Source organism: Poeciliopsis prolifica, unplaced genomic scaffold, assembly GCF_027474105.1.
Source record: "Poeciliopsis prolifica strain line A6 unplaced genomic scaffold, Auburn_PproV2 SCAFFOLD006, whole genome shotgun sequence".
In the NCBI taxonomy this organism is placed as follows: Eukaryota; Metazoa; Chordata; class Actinopteri; order Cyprinodontiformes; family Poeciliidae; genus Poeciliopsis; species Poeciliopsis prolifica.
In genome coordinates this window covers 8,740,742-8,768,348 of record NW_026562381.1, presented here as the reverse complement: position 1 = coordinate 8,768,348, position 27,607 = coordinate 8,740,742, and the positions used below count along the sequence as shown (strand labels likewise).

The 27,607-nt window shown below is 37.3% G+C and overlaps 1 protein-coding gene across 1 annotated transcript; it reads right to left on the bottom strand.

Annotated features, from left to right (window-relative positions):
* Positions 1–27,221, bottom strand: rab28 (RAB28, member RAS oncogene family). Its single transcript, XM_055030926.1, has 7 exons — positions 27,210–27,221; positions 25,722–25,818; positions 22,488–22,576; positions 20,399–20,528; positions 6,101–6,204; positions 5,935–6,012; positions 1–1,334 (listed from the first exon to the last, which is right to left on the bottom strand). Exons 1-7 carry the CDS (start codon positions 27,219–27,221, stop codon positions 1,242–1,244), a joined length of 603 nt encoding a protein of 200 aa, XP_054886901.1. The 3' UTR covers positions 1–1,241.
* Between the last annotated feature and the right edge of the window lie 386 nt (positions 27,222–27,607).

Below are 27,607 nucleotides of genomic sequence, written 5' to 3'. Positions count from 1 at the left end.
TTTCCATGTTGCACTTTTTATTTTCAAACAAATCTTTCTTGCTTTACAATATATAGAGCTCTACATTCTCAAAAAGCACATTTTGTTTACATATTCAGCATTTGCAGAATCTTCTCTGACTACTTAGATGAGTTACTGTACCAATAAACAGAAATCAACAATGCAGTTTCAAGTTTCAACAGCATGCTGACATAATAGCATCATGTGGAAGCTGATTGGGAAAGAAGACATTTAAAACTGAGCATATTTAAGGGACAGACAAGCTAAAGAACAAGCATTTAAATCAGCAAAATTAAGACCTTTGGCATCATTGCCATTCTCCAACAGGAATATTTATTTTACAACTGAAAGTCCAACTACTAATCTAAAAAAAGCTTAAATGACTCAGATATACTCAGATATTTGTTTTAGGATTTCAATGTTTCAACAACTAACAAAATGAGAGTGGAAATATAAAATTATAAGAAGAACTGAATCACTAAAATCCAGTCAACTAAAACAAATTGGACAGAACTACTTTGCAGGTTGTAACTTATTGTTGGATCAGGAGAAATAAATATTTAAGAATAAATCTTGGAATGTCTAAGTGAAATAACAGCATACTGTTTACACTGAGCAAGCAATCACCTAATTGTTTTATTTCAGTAACAGCAGCATTTTCACTCTACCGTTTTGGTTTGCAAGTAAACAGCACATATAGATGTAAAGATCTCAATAAAAGTATGAAAGATATAGATTTTACCTCTGCCTGTCCTTTATTTGCAATTTTCAATAAAAAAAACAAACAGAAAGTATATTAAAGCTGAAATATGCAGACTATCAAACTAAAAGGTAAAGCAAAAAAAAAAACAAAAAAAAAAAACGTTTCTATAACATTGTTTTCAGTTTCTACGTTGCTCCTTTAAATTACCAGCTTCACCCTAAGGTATAAATCAGGTAATAGCTTTAAAGGTGTAGAAGAAATTGATAGCTGCACATAAACTTAAAAAACTGAGGTCCTTTTTTTTTTTTTTTTTTTTTTTTTGGTGAACCACCCAAGAACTAATTCCTGCTAAATATCCGAACTACATGCCAAGGCCTCGGAGCCACGCAGTCTGTTCTTCATCCCAGCAATACAACTGACACACAGGAACACAGAAACCTTGCTCCAAATACTTTCTCCTCCAGTTCACTCAAAGTTCTAATACTGCGTGAAGACGATCGATTTTACATTTTAATGTGTGTGTTTTTGTGCTTGAGGATCACTGAAGCACACACATGGAGCTTCGAGGCGTGTTGGCTGTCCTGGCTACCGTGTCCTGACTGTAGTTCACGATGTCCGCCTTCACAACGCGCTGTAAAAATGGAAACGCAAGCAGAGGGTTAAAAATCTGCAGCAACAATTTCATCAGATACCATTACTAAAGGAATCTGAAAAGTGGAAAGTTGAAAACATGAACTTACACACTTCAAAAGGGAACCTCTTTTTTTCAGCATGACACTAAATCAAACTTAATGTTTCCTGTTGTGGATCAGTTAGGATTAAAAATTATTTCTATTTTGCGTAATGCCAGAAAAATTTGAGATTCTTACTTTTTCTTATTTTTAAATACAGAAGTACACATGCTGCACATTTTCTTAGTACTTGCAAGATCTGCCTTTTATATGGCATGATTTGGTTAAAACGTTTGGGCTGGCAAAAAGCATTATCATCAAGAAAAATGGAAAGAAAAAAAAACATCTAAAATTTAATTGTCCACCTCTCCATTTACTGGAAAGGTAATGCCTGAATGCCTGCCATTACCTTTCCAGTCTGTTCCTACTTATTGGTTCCTTTCGCCAATAAACAGGAACATTACAGGTGATGTTTACATATTTGTTTTGTATAATAGGCTCAACATTTCAGTAATATCTTCAAGTGCTGTCCTTGAACTGCAGCATCATTTGCATAGTAAGATCTGTGCATGTATTTGTATCAGAAATGCATAGAATGTTCAGCTGGTTAAAAAAACTGCTGGGTTTTGGGGTTTTTTTGTGTTTTGGGGGGGCAAAGTAAAAGAACTGCACATTTTTCACACAAAGTAATTCCATAATTTTGAACAAGGATTGTAAAATGTAACATTTAATGGGGGTTTTAAATGTGTACAGAGTGATTTACTACATTTGCTGACTGTGGGAACATATGCAGCATGCAGACATACGTGGCGTTGGTCTGACTGTGAATGAGCATGATCTCAAGCTGCTGAGCTGTTTCTTCAACATAAGGCTCAGCATGTATGCCAGAAATTAATACTCTGGTTGAAACAAAGGTCTGGAGGTACCTGAAAGTTGAAGTTACCATCAAGACAAGTCAGTAAAATATAATTGAATCCTTTGTAACATAATGGCAGAGAGCTAATGAGTAATCAGGTTCTATTATATTTTTCTAGAGGTCATATTTGATCTACAGGGAATAGGTTAACAACTACCGACCTACAGTGTCTGCATTACAGCAGAGTTTAGATCTACATAGTAACTGAAGTGACATACTTTAAGTTACTGAAGCAAACAGATTTTGCTTTGCTGAGCGTTGTCCTGTCTAATTGGGCCTTCATCATGTGAGTAGTCCACCAGCTCAGCTTTCACAATCCTCTTAGCAGTGGATCAATGCAGAGAAGGAAAGATAAAAAACAGAAAACAGAAAAATGGCAAAGAGAACAGTAAGACAGAAAAGAATGAACACCAAGTTTGAGTAAAGACAAGAGATGGGAAATGGAGTAAAAATAAAATCCAAAACATGAAAAACAGCTCCAGTGTGCACAGCTAAGCCAAATATACAAAATCAACGAGAAGCAATGTCTATATACAAGCAATAGAAAAATTTAAAGTCAGACACTAATGTGCATCCACCCTTCCATTTTCTGTACACTCTTATCCCTGGTGGGGTCAGGAGGGTGATGGAGAGATTTCCAGCGAACATTTCGGGCGAGAGGCAGGGTACGCCCTGGGCATGTCGCCAGTCTGTCGCACTAATGCACAATAGTTTTAAATAAATAATTATTGAACTAATTTAAATTGACTTTAACAGGAATAAAAAAAAGAACCTCAGATTAGAAACAAGATCTTAAATATATTCCGTTCATCATTTTTAACAAACAAACTCATTTATTATAGATGCGGACATATATTATATATGGCTTATTTGCTTCTCAATTCACTTTATTTTTTGCACTGACGCAGGCTGAGATTTAGACTAAAGTCATGTTGCAATACTCTATTCTTATTGGGGTCATTATTTTTTTATTAAAATAAGTACGGTATATATTTGATGGTAGTTTTACTAAAGTCAACCCTTTTTCTGCATGACCACTGGGACTCAGTCCACACTGCTGAATTTCCCGGCTGCTTGTCTGATTAATGAGTCGCCGAAGCCTGGTGTCGGGGTTACTGAGTGATCTGCAGCCTCACTATCTGATCCAGCAGACAGAGAACCAAGACGGAAAGGGCTGCCAGGCAGATATAATACCGTCGGGGGGTTGTGACCCTCATGTTCAACTCTCTAAACATGACAGCTGATAATGAGGCTTTGCTGGGCCTACAGCTACAGCGAGGGCCATGACCTGCTCAAAGCCTCATCTCTGGATGCATGACACAAACATTAAACTCTGGCGTTCTTTAAAAATGCTCATATTTTTTTTCTTTCTTGGAAGAGATACGATGCACATTCCTTTTTTAATGCTCCATAACATGTATGGTTATTGCTTTTATTTCACTCCAGTGTTTCCCAAACAAAGAAAAGATCTGTCTGCAACAGTTCTTTAGTAAGATTGTGACTTTCTTATTTAGCAATGTGTTTTGTTTTTTTTTAATCAATAGTGATTGACTGAAAACACCAAATGCTGCAAGGTCAACAATTCATTCCAACCAGCTGGGATTCCATAGAAAGACTTTTTATAGCTGTTATATGATGACTTGACTTTGAGTGTAGTATAATATACCTGGGATCTTAAGTACTTGAACGTGAGTGTCACTGTATAACTGGGCCCTGTTGGAATAAACTGCAGTGATCTAGACTGATTTTGAATCAGTACTGGATACCACCTGGTTGTGTCAAAGTGACTCGGAATAACATTAATAAATTTTATGACACATAAACAAAAGTTAATTGAGTTAGCTGAATGCATTAATTTAAAATTGATCTACATTTTAAAAATGTGTTGAAAATCTATCAACTGGTAAACATATTTCTCTTAACCATAAAACAGATATTTGTAAAATGAACTGTTTTTTTTTTTTAGATTTTTCCTTATTTATGTCGTTGTCTGTAGTTGTTTATTTGGATTGGAAAGACTCCTTGCCTCATTCATGTTCACAATGGGTTATTGAAGTTATGCAGAAAATATTCTATGTCTACAGTGAAAGAGCACAACATCTGAAATTATATTGTTTTCTCTGTTTTCTGGTGTTCTACTGGCAGATTTTTCACTTTTAATAAAAGATGTTTTTCCATAAGCGAAAAAATCTGCTAAGAAATTGTACATGATAAGATTTTGTGTTTCAGCAGTGCAGCTTTTACACCGCCTGGCAACAATTTCTGATATATACTGTCAGAGACCGAGACTTTTCTATAAATTTTCTATATAACTGCTTAATTTCACCCAATCCCCAACCCATCCCCCTTTCCCCTTCTTCTTTTCTTTTGGTACATTTCTCTGAGTCTAGCAGATAAGCGAATGGTTCCAAGAATGTTAATTTATAAACACTATGATGTTCTACATATGTTTCCTTTTTTTGCCCTAATCTTTTAAGAGCTTCTTTTTCAACAAAAAATATCTTTATTAAGATATTCAATTGGAGGAATCCTCGCCTCAAATTGCTCTGGCACATTCATATTTTAGAAATATTTGGCTATAAAAGTAATCTTAACTTAAACTCTACAGTTGTTTATTTGAATTGCTCCATTTTTTGGCTCATGTCAGATCATCTCAACCCCTTTCCTCAAGGTGTAAAGTGGATTCACCTAGCCTGATTAGTCCGGATTAAAGCACTTTTCTTAACTGACAGAGCTATCAAGGGAGGGCTGGGAGAGGAAAGTAGATGGACAGCTCTATTAGTGTGTAGCCATTTTCTGTTAGTCAGCAGCCCTGTTGGTGATGGGAGTGGATTTTGGGAATTTGGTCAGTCCTTCTTCTATATGCTCTCCCTTCTCTGGGGGTCCTGACCTCTCTGTAGCCCCCATGCTCATCAACCACTGCCCAGCCAGTATGGCTCCAGCCATTCATATCAGACCCAGGATTAATGCTTCTGGGGGAGGTGGCCTTGTAAATCCTACAGCTGCCACCATTGGGCACCTTGGGCTGACTGGCAAGCGGAGACCTCGTTTCATCCTAAAACGGTGGGAGATAAGCTAAATAAATCAGACAACCCACCCTAACCTCTTCACCCTTACAACTGCCTACCTTTGACCCCGGACTTCATGCATTAATGCGGTCAGCGTGGTTCTATTTACAGAAGGACCGCGTCAATGGTAGAAAGACCATCACAGAGGAGCAGACGTAACAAACTCATGTTTACACAACAAAAAGTACAAAAAGTCAGGGTGTGGTAACCTTTGATGACCTAACATACTCTCTATGACCTCCCTTAAGTTCAAGCATAACACAGAATACACAACCCCTTGCTAAAGTACTGATACCCACTTAACTTTTCTACATTTCATCATGTTATCGCAACAAATCTTAATGTATTTTGAGGGATTTCATAGACCAAGCAGAGTTCTTGAGTTGAAGGAAAATTTTGAATGTATTTCAAATTTTTTGCACAATTTAAATGTGAATTTTATTGAACTTCCTTTTAATCTGATACTGTAAAACAAGATCTAGTGCAACCAACTGGCTTTTAGTACTACACTTAATTAGTAAATTATGGAATTTGGTGTTATTTACGTGTTTAATGTCTAATATGCTAATAGCTCACCTGGGACTGTTCTATTTCTGCTTTATTTAGCTTGATACCAAGAATTTCAGCTGCTACTCGTTGGAAACACAGATAAACCTGGAAAAAGACAAAAAAAATAAATAAATAAAACATGCAAACTTTATTGAAAAACATTGAGCATGACTCAAAGGAGGGTTTTACAAACCGAATCCCCCGTCTTGGCCGATACGAACTGACTGATGAGGCCGTTCTCCTGGCAGAGGCGCTGGTGTTTGTCTGCCTTTATGGTCCTCATGTGCTCCAGGTCAACTGCAAAGAAAAGATGCCCTAATGTGAGAAATCTTACAGAAGATGGATGGATGGATTTATATAGTGGTTATAGAGCACTCTCACCGGGTTCACCGTAACATATCAGAACATAAACAAAAAGGATAACTGTTTACACACGAGTGAAGATGGAAGACGTCTGCCTAGTGTACAGAGGTGGTATACATAAAGTCACTGCAAAACAAAACACATTCCAATAGTTATGTTCAACCCAAGTCATCTTCTGTAGAGGGTTTTGAAATTATTTATGGCAGAAATTTCAGAAAGGGAATGAAAAACTTTGTGGCCCAGAGCCCCCTTTCCCAGCTGGTGTTAAAGCTTGATGTGACACATTCCTTGGTGTAAGTTTAGCACGGTTCTACCCTAAAGCCATGAACCTCTTTTTGACCCGAAAAAGAAAAAGCAGCCCATCTGTAGAGAAAAACATAAGGAACAATACATGAATGACCAAAGACTTGAGGCTACACTCATATTGAGAGAGCAGATAGAGAAAAGAGTTTGACTTATGACCATCCTGGGCTTTTAAGGTTGGTGCAAGGATCCAAGAGCTGAGACCATTACCTACACACTGATCCAGTGAGAATGCACAATGACAGCATCCTTTATAGTTATTGTCAAGATATTCCTGTGTCTTTAACTATTGTGTAATGACACCAAGAGCTTTCCTGCTCTTTTTCCCCTCACTAAGGGGGTCATGCAGGGGTCGATAAGGAAGGTCACCTGGGGGTCCTGCAGCTGAAAGCAATAGCTTCTCTCTTTATTTCTGGCTTTGTGCAGGGAGCTGGCCACGCCCGGTATCTGGTGCATACATGTCTGTGTTACCTGGAGGAGGTCAGGCTACTGTAAGGTGTTGCATTTCTCTCGCCCTGGCTCTGAGTTTTAGTCTTTGTTGAGGTTTCATTGAAGTTGTCAAGGACTTAGCCCGTTCTCATGCCCCTCAGAGTTTTTGTGAATATGTGTATGAGAAGATGGTGGGAATAAAGATAAACTCAGAGAAGGGTAGCTGATGCAAGGCAAGAAATGTAAACTGCAACAATTATAATAATAATAATAATGCCTCAAAGTCAAATAATTTATGGAGAACAATTTACCCATGAAGCCTTTCTGATAACTACTCAATGTGACTGTTTAGTTGCACATAAACATTGTTGCCTCTCACAGCAAGTCATCAATTCTAGTCTTTGCCAGAGGAGATACCCAGCATATAGCAAGAAGTAAACGATGTTAATCCTTTGGATCCTGTGCACTTGGGAAAAGTTATTCATCATTTGTCACAATCAGATTAACCAATATTAACACTATAGTTTGTGAGCTAAGCAAGGCCCATCATTGTTGGGTAAATGGAGTTGTGTTTGTAAATTCAACTCACAGAAGTGTGCTTCGATAGGAAGATCTAAGCTGCAGAGAAATTCTGAAACTAGTACTTCATGTGTTTTCATAAAAAAATCAAGACAGGACTTTATATTTTACACTCACATGCTAAAATAGAAAAGAGAAGAAAGGACAGGAGATAATTCTGTAAAAGAATTAAGAGAACATTTAAATTAAATTTGACATTAATGTGTAAAGTGTCACAGGCAGAGCTTAGAAAATACAGTTTTATTAGTATTAGCGTTTTTATTAGATACCAATAGATTTATACCAAAGAAAAGTGGTAATTTATGCAGTTTTGTGTTGCATAAAACGTACAACTTTAAAAGAAAAAAATAGATTATATTATGTAGAATAGCAAAAAGTTAAATGTGTATCTCTAGAATGAGAATAAAACGACTGTTCAGGAGTCGCTTTATTCTCACATCTCCTTTGAACGGTAGATGTTCAAAGTTAAATTTCTCCAAACATTTGTGAAAAGTCTAATTATTGATTTTGTACATGGTGAGATTTATTTGTCTTGATGGACAACTAGACTACCTTCAATTCTGTAAATGGTAAGAATCATAGCCAATAAAGACATATGTAGCTCCAATTAGTAAGAGAATAATATCAACTTTAAGACAAAAAATGTTTTCTACACTGTGGTCTGTGTAAACTGAATACAAGGCTAATCCTAGAGTTTTAGTGTTTTACTCCATTTTTCTCCCTAATGTACCCTTCTCTACTTATCAGGTCAAAATAATCTTCCTCCAATGATCTGGTTTCCCTCCGTTTCTGTCAAACTGTACATCAGCTTAACAACCTCTAGGAAGTGACTGCAAACACGAAATAAACTGTTTAGGCCTCCAAGCGAATAGAGATAGTAGAGAGGATCATCACTCGTCATGAGCGATTGCTCTCCCTCTCTCTGGTCACCATCAGTGTTTATTTAAACGGTCTTTCTGTGGTTGGGCTGAATTACCAGACAACGGTTAGAGATTAATATCTGCTGTATGAATTAGGCTTTTACCATAAATAATTAGTTTGTTATAGCAATGACCTATTAAACTTGGGTAAGACCAAATGAGAGGAAAATATCTCCTCCACCAGTTAGTCTAATGTTGATCTCAGCTGAGCTTCTTCATGGAAAGAATCCACTTACTGGCAGAGCCGGTTATCCTGAATCCCGGCAGACACAGATGCAGGTTTTTATGTCTGTTGAATATTAGAAAATGAGGTTTATTTATAACCTGATTACTACAGATCAGAATAAGCTTATTGCGTAGAGACAAAGCAATCTCTTATGTCTTTCATTTTGATAATGACAAAGAGAAAAGAGGATCATATTTGTAGCCATATTTTTACTAAAACCCATATTTAGATAACAAAAGTTTTTGACAGTTGGAAAATTATTTTTATTCAACAAAGAAGTTTGTTTCTGATAGGAAATGAGACACGCCTATGTCAAAAGATAATAAAACAAGCTAAAGATGCATTATTTAAGACATGTCATATTTAATTTTAATTGAGATTAGAAGGCGTCCTGTCTTTGCCACTTCAAAATATTAATATTACTTAAAATCACAAGAAATATGTTGGTCAAATTAAAAGATTACTTTAAACTTGAGTCTGCTAAGGGCATAAATTATGTTAGGCACGCACAACTGTATGTAGATGAAAGACAGCAAATAAGAAATCCAGACATTCAGTGTCCACTACATTAGTTTTATTTTTATTGTCAAGCAGCCATCATCTTGAGGTGAGTCAGTCTTTATTAGGTCAAAAAGAGCAATAGCATTGTATTGCATGAGATAAATATGCTAGGGGCAGATGTACTTCAAACATACATGCATGGCATACATGGTATACATATGAGAACTGTGGGGCTAATGCTACAGGCTCTCTCTTTGAAACAGTGTGTCAGGGACATAAAGCCTAAAAATGTATCATCGTCAGTCTGTTACAGGCGATGATAATACCTGGCAAACTATTACCGACTATGCTGTGTTGGAAGAAATATTTCAATCCAGTCATCAAATATCGCAAAGCCCCATTTACTCTATTAATTTATTGACACCAATAAATTACGTGCGTGTTTGTAGAGCACATCCCAAATTACAATTATTTGAATAAAGGCCTAGGTTTTTGGGACAGTTATATAAACCTAGCATTTTATTGTTAAGATGCAAAAATTACTATTATTAGCACCTCATCAAAGTCTTATTTAGCATTTTTAATCTAGGCCTTCATAAAGTCTGGGTTGAACTTGTCTGGCTTAGAGCTATCTCCAGATGATCAGAGAAATTAACATGAAAGTTTAGCACCAAGTTTGGCATACTGCATTTTTAAATCAAAAACTTTGACAGATCCAGCTCTGGTAACATCGGCAAAACAAGCAGAAATCAAAGATTGAATTGGATTAGATTGTGAAATCCTTGGTGTGTCATTGAAAAGCACTCTGTGATAACAGAAACACCTACTCACTGTTCTGCCCAGTTGGCTGCTGAGGAGCAATTGGAACAGTTTATTCAGTGAGCAACAGCTAGAGAATAATCTTGAAATAACACAGTTAATTGCCGACAGCCCAATTTTAAACCAAACAGTTGGTGCGTTAGGGAGTTATGAGGACTTAAGGTGGAATGTATGAAGTGTGTGTGCCCCTATGTGTTTGTGTATGTTAGTAATGGCTAGTTGTGAGTGTGCAGTCAGTCTCGAGGCTCTACAGGGTCATATCCCATTAAGTGAAAGTTACAAGGTTGAGCTTAATCAACCCCAGGGGAGACCCTATCACTTCCACCATTACCTCACACTATACCTTTAAAACCCTGTTGCCTCAGTTTCCCAAAAATATCAACCATGAATCTATAGACAAGGATAATCAACTTTAATACAGACCTTAATGGCATGACTTACAATGTTGCAGTCCAATTCTTCACTTAAATCTTCATGGACCATTGACTCTAAAAACATCTCTTAACAAATCACCAGTTCTGTGGTTTAATAAGGCACAATGAACCTTAAGGGTAGCATTAACCATTCTGTGGTTGTTAAAGTTTAAAAGAGCTGTACAGTTCTTGTATAGCATTATTAGATCCAAATATGTGAAGAATATTGTTCAGAAATTTTCTAAACTTAATATGCAGTTCACTACATCATATTATAGTTTTTCAAAAGACAGATTTTAATGATAGAATATACTCCTCAGTGATGCTTGGAAGTAGGAATGGGATGGTCACAAGTATCAAGGTACATCAAGGTCTCAACAATTACAGTTTTTAAGAGGCTGAAACTTTCTATCATACCATCTCATCAAGGAACATCTCATCAAAGTTCCTTTAATGAGATGTCAAGGAAAGTGCCACAGACACTGAAGTATTCTTCAGCTGTTTGGGGCATAGAGTAGCGCAGCACTGGCCTGCCTCACTTGCTACTGCTCAGTATCATTTAGCTGGTAAAAAGAAGATTGAAACACTTGCTCCTCACTATAAAAAACAACAAATACCCATTTGAATATATCTATTGTAACATATATAAAAAGCAACAAATATGGGGACCATTTTATTTATTCACTTTTTTTTTTCTCATGATGGCGTTGCCACTTGATCCTATTTCGTACGTTATGATGTCTTACGCTATTTTCATCATTTCCAATTCTTGTCACATCTAATAAATTGCAAATTATGCTTTTTAAAACTAAACCACAATGAATTTATCTTGGATATTTTTAGAGAAGAAAATTATTTCAATTAGACTAGACAAGCATACTATGAAAAACCTACAAACACCATACAGTAAAACATAAATACAAATGCACAATTTGCCCCAAATATAAATTATTGCCAAAAACTTTGCTACAAGAAATTGACTTTCCAAAACATATAGTTAGCACTACAGCCAGAGGTCATTTTTGCAGAGTGTAATTGAAGACGTGTGTGTTTTTGGTTCATCCATTGTGAAAATAGCACTCAGGTTATGATGAATAACCTTAGCTGAATAATTAATCCAGAAACTCCAGAAGAAATTCTCCACCTCCTTGCAGCACTAAAGTATGTAGTTTAAAATAATTTTTTAATCATACCAGGAGAATCTAAAATCATTCACTCAAAGTAAAACTTGATGCAAAACACCTAAAATCAAGGGATTGTGTTCATACAGCACACTAAAGCGGTTCTATGTCTGTATGCATTTTAAGAGCCATTAGTGGAACATAAAGTAACTAACTATGCAATTACACATTCAGTCTCATAAGTTTCTTAAATTTTACCACATATTTCAATACCTTTTAAAGAGCCACAAAACATAACAATGAGTACATGGTCACTTAGGATGTTAAGTAATCCACACTTGTATATAACTGCAGGGGTCTGAAAGAAGCAAGAGTCATTTTTCCTCGCGTAAGATTAATTGTTAGCGGCATTTTATTCAGTCAATAAACTTTCTGGTAGAAGATACAGGAAAATGCTTAACAGTTTAAAAAGTCAGTAAAAGTGTAATAAATCATCCTGATGTGATGTGTGATTGAATTAGACGCTGATTTAACTTTCACAGCACATGCAGCTAATAAAACAAAATAACTACTGGATTTTATGTGAAGCATTTAAATGACTGAGTCCAACATGACTCAAAGAGAGCTCTTAAAACTGTGGTTTTTATACCCTGAGCAGAATTATGCTGAACATATAATACATGCAACATAATGCAAAAAAATGGCTACTTTTTCCCCCTTCTGAAAATTACACACTGGTGCTTATTTTCTCATTTGAGAAATGAAGTGAAATGACGAGAAGTTTCACTGATTTCTTCAGACTAAGGACCTTTTCAGAAATCAAATAAGAGTCCATTTCATTAGAATGCAACAGTGTAGGTATTGTCTAAAGTTTGCAGTTTGTTTTTAAAATGCTGGAACATTTAATTTACTGCAGGAGAATCTGAAACTTACTGTAGTATAGCCTGACCAGCCAGTTAAAGAAGAGGAAAGTAAAATTAGAGCAGAAATCTCCATGCCCAATGTGGTAACAATTTTTCACTGACTTCAGACATTGTCTAACTTAATCTAAACTCGCAGCAGAATTATTAGAAATAATAATCAGTATGTTTAAGTGTGAAGGTAAGTTGATAATATTATCTTGGCTTTTCTGAATGAGTACAGACAGATGAAGTGCTGTTAGTTAGGCTGGGTGTTGTCGAGGAGAGCGAGGCCCATGCAGGAGTCCTCGGGGGGTTCTCGACAGAGACAGAGCACTCTTTGTGCAGCGGTACCCCTGCCCCGGTGGCCTGAAACGGGCCGGCACCGTCGCGGGACTTCCTTTTCTCGAGGTCAGAAGTGTTCTGTCGACAGCTCATTGATCACAGATCATCTCGTCATTCAATCGCTGCTTGCCAAATGATGTGTGGACACAAACACACGTGCAAACACGTGCACATGAATTCACACTTTAAAGTATAATCAGATACTCCACGGCGGCTATTAAAACAATGCGGTCTTCCTTCCCGGTGAGGGAATGTATAGCAAAGTGTGCAGCGGTAGCTTTGCAGGCGGAGAGCGAGCTGGAGTGCCAGTCTGTCACTGGTATAGTAAAACATGGGGCCAAGGGCCTCGCAGGCTGGGTTAACGGGCTCCAAGGACTCGTGAAAAGTGAACAAAAAGCCCAGTTCTGAGCCGACCGCACAAGACGCAGCCCGGGGTTTCACTGGCCATGTCCTCTGCTCTCTCCTGTTGCTGTTAAACTAAGTGGACTTTTATGGGAGAGCAGTAATGGTTGCCTCTGTGAGCCGGCACCATAACTATAATAATTATACAGGGCATGGGAAGGTTTTCAAAATTATATGCATCTCATCTCCATATGTCTATCTGTTATTATGAAGTCTCCACATGGACATTGATGCATTAGACTGGCTACAGATGTCTCAGCAGTGAACCCTAATGTGGAAAGTGTTCTGATCACATCTGCCTGAATAAATGTTAAAAATGTGAAGCAGAATGTAGTTTCAAAGATATGATGTCATATTTCACATCATGAAAAACTAGCAAATATAGCAACAAAAAAAAAAACTGTGGAAGACCTCTGTTGCTTTTTTTGCATACATGTATAATATATGCCTGTGGATTCACATCAATCAGTTATTTGCCCAGTCCTGTGTCAGCACGGGCCCTTCCAGGAATTCCTCCATATCAATGTTGTGAAGCAGTGAAGAAATAAAGTATAGGCTGAGTGTGATGAGGGTTCCAGGCTGCACTTCGGTCAGGTGGCTAAGCTGTGCTGTGCAACTCAAATGGCCCATGACTTACCACACAAGAAGCTATTCGAAGACTGATCATCTACTGCATGTGCAACAATATTTGCTTTATGGTTGGCTAGAATGAATGAGGACTTTCCATGTTTCAACAGGCATAAGAATCAAGAGAGACGAATGCAGGGTCAAAAAATTTTACAATTAAATCCCAGCACTTTCATTATTCTGCATGGACAAAGAAAGAAGAGCTGTAAATGAGAAAAACTACCAATACACTGTCAATACCTCATAGCCCCCAAAATAGAGCAAATGTCTTAATTAACGGTAAGTACAAGTCTCTGCAGTAGTGATTTTACACTGATTTATAACCCACAGTGTAATGGAGTTTTAATTCTTTAGTCATCACTCTCCATCTTGTAACCCGAATCCCCATTTCCCATCTTTTCCAGATTTTGCAGACAGACAGCAGCAGACAGACAGTAAGTATGGTTAGCAAGAACATTTGATACACACATTCAGCATGACCCTTTACCTTAAATAAAATGTGAAGAGAAACAGGAAAGATTGGATTTGCTGTAAACTGTAAACATTCCAGGTCTCTGCCCAACCATACACTACGCCTTACTGGGTCTATATGCTGTATATATAATGTTTTACAGCGTCGAACCTGTGGTTCTTGCTGCCCACAGAGCAAAACAGACACTGCTGACGTGTTCGTCCCTCCTATCTGGGGTGGGGGGGTTGTTGGGCATGAGTACTGGGCTTTTGTCCCACCACATGTCTATTGTGGCTAAACCTTTCCCCTGGGGGCAATTAGGACCTTTTAGTTTGTTGTAAGAGGACCTAAGTACGAGTGGGTTGAGCCAGAAAAAACATTTTTGAGCTAAACCAAAAACAGAAGTGCATTGAGCTCCTCTGCACTCCTGGACTTCTGAGCATCTCTCTATTAAGAAATGTGCAGGCCTACACTGAACAGACAGGAACTGTGGCAGCTTTACAGGGGCAAAAAGGTGACAGGGTAGGGAGAGCTGGGGAGAGGGGTGGACTTCAAATCCACCAAAGGCCAAGCCAAGAGGGCAAACAACTCAAGACTGACAATGTTGTTGGGCAAAGTCATGCTTGGTGAGAAATGTGGAGTTAGAGGATATCCATGTTTTACTTGAACTTTCACACAGCTGAACGGAAACCTGGGCCAAGAGAAGTGTAACGGTATGCAGTGAGATCTGCCTTAGCATGCAGAAAATAAACACATGCATGTTGTTTAACACAACAGAGACACAGAGCAATGAAAAGACATTACTGTAAGCAGAGGAGACAACAGCTGAGGTGTTAGTCCACCCCTGTGAGCGATAAGCATAAAGAGTGGGTATAAGCGCGTGATTGAAAGAGTCCGTGTTTGCACAAGGATAAAAATGAATGTGCAAGCATGTTCTTAGAGATGTTGACAGATAGATGCTTGGGGAAGAAAAGAAACTACAAGAGCAAAAGAAAAAGGAAGGTAAGCCATCTTTAAGGGTGCATATTCTCTCAGCGCTGAGTCCTTATCTCTCAGATAACATTTCCCATGGCAGGCCTGAGTGAATCGCCAGTGAACAGTGATGGAACCACAGTGCAAAAAAAACATGAGTGATGAGGAAGGGGTTAAGAGAACTGAACCCATTTAAGTCACCCAAATAAGGGCTGTGCAAGCCTGTGATAGATGCTCCAGAGTTCCTGAGGGAAAGAGAGCATGGCAGTGGGAATGGTGATGGGTGGGGAATGAGCGAGGGGTCCTGCGATCGCCACTTAATGAAAACAAATTGGACTGACAAACGACACAGGCTTAATGTCCAAAAAGAAATATGTAAACTAAGTTTGAACAGTCACGTAAACCACTTTGAAATAACACTCAACCTTTTAAATAAATGTATGCTACATAAGTAAAATAAATATGCTAAATATAAATACATGTTTATATTTAGAGTTCCAATGATAATTACATTTTCCATGTGTATTTATAGTCTGACTGACCAGACAGTCAAAACCAAGCAGAATGCATTTGACATAAAGAGTGACAGAATCCAACTTTTTGGAACTTTTGTAAAAAAAAATAAATAAATAATAATAACTAAAAACTATACCGCAGTTCCCCTGCATATATTAATCCAGTTTCTGAAAAGCACTCTTAGATTTGAGAAGTTACGGATTCAAAGTTGATCAAAATGTCCCAATTCCTAAAATTATAAGCTCATTCAATCAAATTCCACAGAGACTGATGTTTCTTTTTTTCCCCAGACTTTATGTGGAACAGAAATACCCCCCCTCCCCTGTTACAGTGCATTGACAGTCAGTAGGCTGAAATAAGGCTACAAGACAGTTTCAGGTTAATATAGAGAAGTGTGGTCCATCACTCTGATTAAGGTAACACTGTTTAAAAACTACAGTGAGCAATTTACCAAAACCATGTCTGTTAAGCAAACAGCTGCAACCATGACTTCTTAACCAATTAATATTATATTGGCATGCTTCTGTTTTTCTATGTATCAACATTAAAATAATAATGAATATAGCTTATCCATTCAAGTAACAACATCCATTCAGGAAGAATTGTTGCTAATCTATTTCAAATAAAAACTTTAAGGATATTACAGTTTTGTTTTAAATCTTTTGGATAAATACTTCATCGTTTCTTATTAACATTAGAGTGGTCTATGCCTACATTACTATAAAGTTCTTGTGTGTCATACGGAGTTGCATGAGGCGGCACTGTAAGCACATTTGTAGTATATTTGGATAAACTGAGCACTCTTCCACTACTAATGCGTTCTCAGAAACTTCACAAGTGTGTTTTTTTTACCAAAGCGTATGTGTATATTTCAATGCATGTGCATAAATAATGATGTGCATACATGTGTTCCCTCAGAAATCTTTTTTCAGTCTGAATTGTTACAAGTGGTGCCATTATTTAACAAAAGACTCAAGCCAGCATTTAGAGGCAGGAATGACACTGATGATTTAGTTACCCTAAATGATTTACAAAAACCAGATTGCAGTCACAGTTATTCTGGAAATGTATTTGTTATCAGCAAGCAGAGGTAATGCCAGTAATAAAACACCATGGTGTAATACCTCTTAAAATACCCCATAAAAAACACCAGAAAACTGTCAAATACACAAAACTATGTATTTTGACTTGTTCATTGAGTCTCACTAAGAGAATACCATCTACAATCAATGTTTTCCTTAAGTTTAACTCATTGGAAAGCCTATAAAAACAGCCTGAGTGGTTAAACACCACAATCTCCCCAGATAGGAGCCCTCACAGAGACATAAATCTGAAGTGTTTTGCTAAGCTCCTTGTTATGGCTGTACTTCTATTTCAGCAGTCACAAACATGTTGCCTCTCTCTGAGCAACATCATGGGAACCATCTGAAATCTAAACTTTGCTTGAAAAAGAATGTGGTGTATTCATTTGCCCAACTTACTGTTAATGTCTGCCAAGCATAGAAGTTGGAGGCAGAGCAAAGCTACAATTCTTAGAGGAAAAAAACTCAGATGCAGAAGCAACAAAAGAAATTGGAAAGTATACTTTGTGAATAAAACAGAAGAAGTCAACATGAAATAACCTCAATGCCTGTGCCTTATTGATTTTAATTATTGAGTCCACAATTAGACTTTCACAGTTTGCAAGTCTTTTAGGGTATCTGCCTTTACAGTTTGCACATTTAAAAGCCAAAAATGTTTGCCCATTTGTTAAACAACTTTAGTTCACAGCCCTCCAAACTGACTGTGCTTAGGTTACACAATAGATCAGGAAGAAATCATTGCGTGTTGTATTCATAACACAAATGACAAATGAATTGTTGGTTAATACATTCTGGGTGTTAAAAGAGATGGGCAGGGTCTCACATACTCCTCATTTCCCACTCTTTGGTGTTTCACAGGCTCTGAGATTAATTTACATTTACCACAATTTATCTTATGCCAAATCTGATAAGCAAAGAAACACGTGTTAATCCTTGTTAACAAAACGCATTCCCACACAATGATGCTACCACCACCATGTTTCACTGTGGAGACGGCACATTCTGGGGGAGGTTGTGGTTTAAACTTCAGCTTTCGTCTAATTTTGGTTTTAGTTTAAGTTAATCTGTATTTTTAGTTTAAGTTGTCTTAGCTGTATGGCATTAGTGTTTCTCATTTTTGCTCTTTTTGTTTGCCATGTCTGGTGTTTTTTTTTATATACTCTGGAGAAAATTGTTAAATCTTGATCTCATGAGCTTTATCTCATTCAAAATTGTTCTTCTGTCCCTGCATGGCTTTGAGAAAACATTCCAAACAGGTTTGATATTTGTTCGCAAACAACTATAAAAATTCTGCATTTCCTTCCACTTTACAGTTATGCACTACTGTTGGTCTATCTGAAAATTTCTGTAAAATTATTCAAGTTTGTGGTTTGTAAAAAAGAACATTTTAATTTCAAGTCATCACATACATCACAAGACACTCTCAAACTTCAAGATCCCTGAAAAATGACAGAGTCTTTGACAGAGTTCAAAGATTCATGCAGTTTTATAAAATAACTGATTATTCCTAAAGGTGCAATCTGCATGTGGTTTGTTTTTCTTTTTGCAGCCTTTAGGAACAGAAAAAAAAAAAAACAACATGTACCATGAGCAGCGCCGTAGCCATTAGGGTGAGGGCGTAAATGTAAGTGGGAAGCTCCAGAGCCTGACAAAGTGATGAGACTACCTAAATATTACAGTATGCACACTTAACCCACACATCTAAAATCTAGCCTAAATACAGAGGCGCCCAGAGCTTAAGCCAGGGTATCCGAAGTCGCACTGGATGTGAAGACAAGAGAATCTGCTCCAGACAGCTGAATTAAAGCATGACCTATGGTCCCTGTTGAGTAACATTAGGGAGCTTTCAGTGTGCAGGCTCCGCTCTGTTGACTGTTCATCATTGCTTGGGAAAGTGGACAGTTGCCATTACATGCACACACACTATGCCTTACTTTACAATAACACAGCGGCAGCCATGACTCCACATTTGTCAAGAGGATGTTTAAAACGAGTCTTCATTATTGGCCTTTATTTTGGAAATGGAGGAGAAGGCGTGCAGACTGATAGGAGAAGAATCATCTGGTTAACATCGAGTTCCTCACCTTAAGCGACTACGTGGGACGGGATAGGAAGGGTGGGGGTGACGGGGTTGAGCAGACGGGTACCAACTAGGAGGGAAAGAACTGCTGATAAGCAGTAACCTGGGTCTGTTGGCTGAGGGATATTAAATCATAGTCAGTCACTCCCATGAGTTCACAAACACCAGCATTCCCATTGCTCTAAAACTCTCTTATCGCACCAATCACTTATCTGGATGCTCCAACAAACACATCTGCTACCATCAAAACACTCACTCCTCCACACGCAAACACACACATGCAAAAATATGCATCAGAAAGCAATTCATCCAGACAAGCTCAGCCTGACAAATCTGACCTTATTTTAGTCATAACTAATTGAAATAAAAACATGTATAAACAATATGAAGCACAGGTTTTAAAGTGAAGCATTGAACTTACAGTGTCTTGTAAAAGTACTAAAACCTCTTGAACGTTAATGTCCTTTTGAAGGGCTTTTTTTTGACAGAGAAAGACAAATTAGTGCATAATTGAAAAGCTGAAAGAAAGCTGCACACAGTTTTGAAATATTTTCCAAAGTAAAAATCTGAATTTCTTAAAGGCCAATTACTGGCCTTTAAGCCAATAATTAGTAAAAGAATTTTCTATTACTAGAGGTGTAAGTCACTACCAGCAACCATGGCTCAGGCTCAGTCAGATTGAATGGAGAAAAAAAAGTATTTTAAGTTAGATTTAGATTTGGACTTTGGATAAATCTATCTTTCATTGAAGCTTTCCGCTGTGAGGCACTGTTCTGTTGAGAGGTGAACTTCTGGCACACCTTTGTCTTTTGCAGCTTCTGTTTTTTTCAGGATTTCACTGCATGTAACTCCATCCGCCTTCTGATCAGCTTTGACCAGTTTTTATGTTCCTGCTGCAAAATAGACCTCTCTTAGCATGATTCTGCTATTGCTCCATAGAGAAAATTCTATGTTCTCCAGAGTTACAATAGGCCACTTTTTGGCCACTTCACTTATCACTCTTTGTCAGTTTTGGTACACAGTCATGTCTTCACACGTGTGAAGCCTTCCCATAATTTTTCAGTTTTTGGAAGGTTGATTCATAAAATTTCCAAAGCTTAGAATATTGTTTTAAAACCTAACCTACTTTTTCCCTAAGCAGTGTGGTTTTATGAGACTGTTGGTCAGCCAAGGTTCTCTAGGAAACCTCTGAGGCGTTCAAAGAATAGCTGGTAGGTGACTTCAAGGCTTTAAGGTTAAAAGTACAGGGGCGTGAATGTAGAACAAAAAAATAAAATAAAATCATTATTTTTTTTCTTACACTTCACAATAATTCTCTACTTCATTTCGATCCATAACATAAAATATAATTATAATACATTGAAGTCTGTGACTGCAACATGACAAACAGGGATATAAATACTTTTACAAGACATTGTGTCTGTAGGTGAATGTTATACTTACTTTTGTTGCCCACCAAGAAGACAACAGGCTGGATATCAGATTCTTCATTTGCCTTCTTCACCATGCTGAACCAATCCTCCAGGTTCTCAAAGCTCTGGTAGTTTGTGATGTCATATACTAAAAGAACACCCTGTACCAGAAAAGGAAAAGAATGTTATTAGTTTTTGATTTGACAAACATGCATTCAATTATGCCAAAAATGAAATAGAAGATACATTTTTGTTTAACTTTATCTGAGCCAGATGATAAATATCAGATAAAAATTGAAACAGTAGGTGGCACTGCTTCTCTTTTTACAGTGAAACAGTCTCACTTAAGGATGGATAAACAATCTCCCACTAAAATTATATTGATATGATTACAAGAATTCAAGAAGCTCTCTTTAAAAATAAAAATACAGGTTTGCACATAAATAACTTTATAATTTGTCATTCATGATTCAGATTCACTGAGGTCAAGTCAGGTCATCTCTTCTGGGCCATTGAATGTAGACAGTTTTCTCCACCCTCAGTTATCCAGAACAGTGTAAAAAAAACAACAGCCAAGTCACAAGACAATAACAGACTCATGTTTGGGTGAACAGTCAGGTCAAGTGATGTTTACATGAACATAAAAATAAAATAAAAATTATAGAGACAGAAAACCTGCTGACTGAAATTAGGATCAATAACAGTGATAGCTCTGCGATTGTTATCAACACTCAAACTTTTATTTTTCAAAGAACTGGAAAGCAGTGAGTGCAGAGGAAAATAACTCTCCTTTTACAGCATGATGCAACATGACTGAAAAGCTTTTTGTTGCTTTTTGTTCAACTGACACGCACTGTCACAACACGTAATGTTGGTGATGACAGGTTAGACCTCCAACAATTATCCAGAGCCTTTCTGAACAGCCATGATTGATTACAGGATATTCAGTGCCAAACAAAAGGCGTTAAGTTTTATGCAACTCTGATGAGAAAACTTAAAGTAAGCAAAGTGTTATAAATTGGCAAAGATGTATGACAAGAACGAAAGAACAAAAAAAATACATGATTTATGATTAAACTTTTTGTATGCTTTGGAAAATGTTGAGAAAGTCTCCCTATCAAGGCAGAAAAAAAACATATTTTTTGTCTTCTCTGGCCTCTCTTTAGATGAAAAGTTATACATTCATATAGCTGGTACACTGGAAGAAACATTCACAGTATTAGTAGGGCCCCCTACTTGTGCATATTTATCCTGACACCTAAAGCTACAGGTGGCTCTCACTTTATAAAATGTGATTATAGATGCATTATCAATAGAAATAGCACCTTGCAAAAGCATTCATAGACCTTGAACTGTCATTTACAACATACTTAATATGAAAATAGAAAATAGTTGTGAGTATTTTGAACTCAGCATAAATCCAGCTGTTCTGTCAAAGACCAAAGAGAGAGGGAGATAGTTCAAACCGTCTCTTCCATCAATCAGCATGAGTAAATATCAAATCCCTGATTCCAGCGTCTCTCTGCCCAGCTGTCTAACCACACAGCCAAATAGATTTAAACAGGAGCGGCAAAAGCAAAGGAGGTAGGCTAGAAGTGCCTGCAAAACATGTTGCTGTGAAATATTATCTCTGCTGCCTGGATAGCAAGCTGTTACTGTGTCATAACAATCATGAAATTTTCATACAACAGTCTTCAGTCAGAGGCCTCTTCAGATTTGTTTGTTTCTGTTTTTACTTATAATAATGTATCCATATCCTTTTTGCAATAATTTTTGCACAGGAGAAAAAGGAAAAAAAAACAATATACATATATTCTCAAAATATTGGTTCAGTTTGAAATTAACTATTAGATTATTACACAAGCAGAAATGTTCCTTTTTAATGATTTTTGAGCTCCAATATGCATTCTAGATGTGATATTTTACATATTATTTAGCAAAAGAGCAAAAGTGTGACAGGCTATGATTTTCTGCTGACAATGTTTGGAAATGGAAATCTAGGACCATGTGATTGTACATTAACAGTTATATTTTTTGTGCTTCAAGTGGTTCAACAAACTATTCAGAGCAAAGAAACATACTGTACAAAGGTCAACAACATAAGATAAGGGTAAACTTACATGAGCTCCGTATACATATTTATCCAGCATCTTGCCCCCTAATGTTTGGCCTCCAATGTCCCACACTTGTAGGGTCACATTCAAATTGCCTGGAATAAAGACAAAAGAGAGAAATAGGCTAAACATTAAGAAAGATTGCATTTGCAAGAGAATAAATAAACCTGCAGCCCACCATTTTTTTATCGGTTACAGATCTTAGACTAAAATGTTTTAACAGGCAGGAAAGACATAAAAAAACTTAAATTATGCATCAGTCAGAAATATACAGATTATTCCAGCATTACAAATATTTATCAAGATATAAATATCTTGATCAGTTACTTTGTTGACGCTCTGTCAGCTAAAAAGTGGATAAATTATGACCTGCCTGGCATTTAAGGATTTCTTTCCAGGATTCTCTTTCAGTAAACACCATAGTCCTGCTGATGGATGGATTTCACCACAGCCTATGTTTTGCATAGCAGATTTCTTTTTTTTTTTTTTTTTGGGTATATTTTGACTTTTTTCACAAAAAATGAAAACAATAAAGCAGTAATTAATCTTTCATACTATGGACTCCTAAACTGGCAGATTATATGTAGCTAAGATCCAAGTATATCAAGCAGAGAGATAGAGGGGAATGAATATGTCCGCTTACCCTCTAATTTTAAAAGTCTGTGACTTTTTATTTCCCTGTTTGCATTATGAAATTGCCTGCCAAGTAGGTAAAGTGAGGAGAATTATGTGCTGTTAGGGGAAATAGCAATAATTAAACGCAATAGTAAAGACACAGAAGACTGTTCTGCTTATGCTTGTGGAAAGAGAAAAGAAGAGTTGAATGATGGGAAGTGAGAGAAAGACCAAAAACCAAATAAATATTTTCTTCCTTCGGAAAATGAAAAGGGCTTAAAAAGGAAGAGGGAGGACCGGACAGTGAAGAATTTGTATTTGAGTGACGGCCTGCAGCTCCGATGGGAATGAGAGCGTGTGCTCTGGACACGACTGGATGAGTCGACCCCTTCAGAAGTCCTCTTTTTAAATAAAAGACAGGAAGCGTTGAGGTTCACAGTCACTACAGCTAGACTATACACTGTCAACGTCAAGTTACACCAGGGAACGCAATGAATTACAGCTCCTTGGTGTCATAAAGAGCCATCCCCACACACCCAGCATGCTCAGACACCAGCTTTCTTTGTGTTTTAAAAAGGCTTGTGCTGACTCAACACAGGGACTGTAATTCTGCATATTTACAACGAAAAACACAAAATGTATCTATGAGCAAGACTGAAACACTAAAACTAGAGATGCAACAATCTGATTTTTGCTGGTTGATACTTATTTATGGTTTTCTTTCAGGTCTGATCTACTGATTCCATTTTTTGTGGCACAAAAAAATATCTTATTTGTTTGAGCTGGGAAGTTTCAATTCAACTGAAAAATAAAAGAATTATGAAGTGCCCATATTTTTGGGAGTACAAGTTACAGTTTTTGGCTGGTCCTGCAACATATTCTTTTTCCTTTTCATGGCACATTTTTTGACTTCTGAGGCTTATACTGCAGAGTGACTTACCAGTTCAGAAAATACAATATTTCTTTTTAAATGTTCAATAAGAATATTATGCTGGTTGATGTATTTATAGACCAAAAATGGTGGGAGCTTATTGTCCTAGTATTTAATTTTTTTTTTCTTCCCATTTCACCTACAGATCCAATAATGTCAAATTTTGTCCTCTAGCTATTTGATCATTAACATCAAATAGATAGCATGTTGCTAATACCGCTTATCTTAGTGGGATTTGACGTTGACTCTGAGAGTTTATCGTGGATTTTAGCTCCTGTCAGGCCCCTGCCTTTACCTCACTGGTTTGGCAGGGACATCTGGAAGAAGTATTGTTATAAAAAGCACACACAGAGGAGGCTGTTGTGTGCCAGTCGGCCTCGTCTCACCTCTGCCTGCGTTGGAAAATGTACATTAAGTTTGACAAGCTGGGCCTTCATGGGGAGAGGAGCCAGCGCTGGCTATATGCTACTCTCCCCTCTGCTGCAGAAGGCCCTTACAGCCCCATAGAGACCCGCACAACCTCTCCAAACTGAGGTGAGCGGGGGTCCTGACGAAATTTGGGACCACCCAGCTTGAGGAGCCACCCTCCTCTTCATCAGCTCATCAACACCCGATTTCCCAGAAAATGGGCCATTTAACAACTCGAGTGTTGACTCCAGCTTTGCTGCCGCCCCAATAACACAGACATATGAAATCTATATTTAAACTGAGCCAACGGTTTTAATGCTGAAGAGATCACTGGGTTTCAAACTGAAAAAAATCATGTTGAAAAGAGAAGAGAGGTCATACAATTAACAGCATTTGTTCAGATTCACATTAAGTAGCTCAGCACAGCCTGAGATGATAGTTGGCTCTTTTCATCCAGACTCCACCACAACATTTTTGGGGGTTTAGTTCTCCTAAGCCTTCTGAGCTGAAATGAACACAAATTCAAAACAGAGTCCCTCAGCCAACTCACGAATCAGCATGACTTTTACTTTTAGCACTTAATTTGCCTTGCTTAATGTTGTTTTATTAGTCATGAAAGAATGGAGCCACTTTGGAGATTTCTGGATCTTAGGCTTTGGCTGAGGATGAAAAAAATACATTTAAATGCAGAAAATCCCTATTTTAAAAAGAGAGACTTTAAAACAGGGTTGAAACTTTCTTTCAAACATAGCAAAAAGCCATAAACATTTAATTTTTAGATTTGATGATAATATATAAAGTGTCTTTATTTCAAGTGAGTTATATATAAACGCAAAAATTGCATTTACTCAAGCATGAATTGTTACTTTGGGCATAAATCTGACCAGTGGTCTTGTGGAGAGCATAAAAATTTGTGCCGCTTGCTCAAGAGAGGAGAGCTTTCAGAGCGAATAAGCCTGAGAAGTGGCAGACACTCGACAATGAGGAGCGAGCAGAAAAGTCACATTCAGCTCACGCACTGACGTTAATGAAAAACTCTGCCTGGAAATGAAAAAACAAGGAGAAATAAGTGACAGAGACTAATAGGGAACAACAGGCACCTTTGTGTCATAGACGTTTCTATTAAAGTTGAGGTTATATAAAAGAAATACAAAATCTACTGTGTTCTCCCAGCAAGGCTGACTGGTCTAGCTCTGAAAATACATATTCCCTGCAGTTGTGCAACGTATGTCTGTGCAGTCTCTCAAAATGAGAAGCACTCCCTAAAGATTATGAAGGTGTCTCACCTGGAAGGCTTATTCTCTTCAGAAAGAAATCCAGGCCGATGGTTTGTTTGTACTGCTTCCCAAAGGCCTCCTGTGCAAATCTGGTGGTGAGTGATGTCTGAAACAGAATGACAAAAGGACAGACGTGGAGAATTAGAGCCAGACATCTCTTGAGTCATCAAAAGAACTAAAAATATGCCATTCAAAGCAAAGTTACGGGTGCAAAAAACGATTTAAGGATACAGGAGAAGCCTTTATTCAGTGTGTCTTATTTATTTAGTTTAGTGTCTATGCACCACAGTGTGAAAAGGGGTGAAATCTGACCCATTTTATTGAAAATAAACATAATGTTAAAGAACTTCCTGCAATGGTGATATTTTGTCCCATAAAAAAAAAAACGCTAGTTTGTTTCGTTTTTCTTCAGTTTACTTTTTTGTTGTTGTTGTTGTTGAATGATTGCATTTTAAAATATTTCTTCCAGAAAACTACAGTCCAGTGATTCTTCACCAGGAATCCATGCAGCCATAATTTATTAGAAATGTAATCTTTTCAACAAGTTTCATCTTTCAAATCAGTCAGAAATTCTGATTGACTAAAAGGTGAACTGATGTAATCGTCTGCTTCCTCAGCTATAAGAGTGACAGTTCAAATCATAGTAAATTACAAAAACAGGTGTCAAAGAATGTGTCATGTCTCTGGACTAAAGACTTAATAATTGCACCAAATTATTAAACTTCCATCACTGTCATTGTTGCATTTGAGAAAGAGGAAAAAATAGCATGTCAAGGGCTCTCCTAAAATCCGTGGGAATTCATAGCACAGTCAGTACATGCCAACTGTAATTCATTTTGATGGATGAGCCTAAGAAAAAGCATGAAGAGGTGGATGTCTATTAGCTATCTTTAGAGCAGCGTGCTTACATAAACACAACAGAGAAGGGAAGCAGTGGGATTCCCTTAGAGTTCATGACTGTCAGTAAATGAATTTTAATGTGATGTCTGACAATCACTGCTAGGTGAGGGATTTAAAACTCAATTCTTTCTTTCAATTTGCTAAGCTTTAAGCTAAGCCTGTGTCCTTTTCAGCTGAAAGGGTTTAGATTTAGTCTAATGGTCTTACAAATAAGGCAGGACGTCTTTCAAATCAATCAAGTAAGAGACAGTACAATATAGGATAAATAGGATAGCCTCTTAAAATGGTTTCTGGAGTCTTTTAGAGACATACAAATGTATTTGGTTTTCTAGCGTTGCAATTTGTCTCAAGTTAAAAATTTACCTTAAATGACATTAAAGAAGTAAAAAAGTTCCTCATTTATTAAATGAATAAAAATCAAGAATTGCCTACATTTTCAATCCAGAAAACAGGGTGTACTGCTGAGCACGTTTTTCAGCTTAATGAAAAACTTATTGTATATTTTAAGAGTCATAGCAGGTCAAGACTTCAAAAATAGCAGAACGTTAATATCAGCAGCAAAAAGTCGGATCAGTGCATCTCAAATCTAAGTCTTACTGTTTCGCCCATACTGAGTTTTCACAAGTAATATGCCCATTAAAACTAATTTAAAATAGTTATTCAATGTAAAATCATTATTCAATATTTTTTGGAAAACATTTGCTGTTTTTTCTAGAACTACCCAGTGAAGAACATGTTTCAGTCTCAAGCATAAAGAAGAAATTGCTAGGAGTGACTGACGTAACAAGGAGAAAATCAGCCGATTAAGTAGCTCAAACAGTCAGTGACAACATAAGACTAACAAGCCTGGACTGCAGAAATTTATTCCACATGCTCATGTTGGGCCTGTTGGCCATTTCTCTTGGCATTGCAGTAGCTTGCCTCTCTTCCTTCAACACAGTTTTTTTTTTTAACCATGGTACAAATGTAACTAACCGGCCAATGTAATTGCTGGC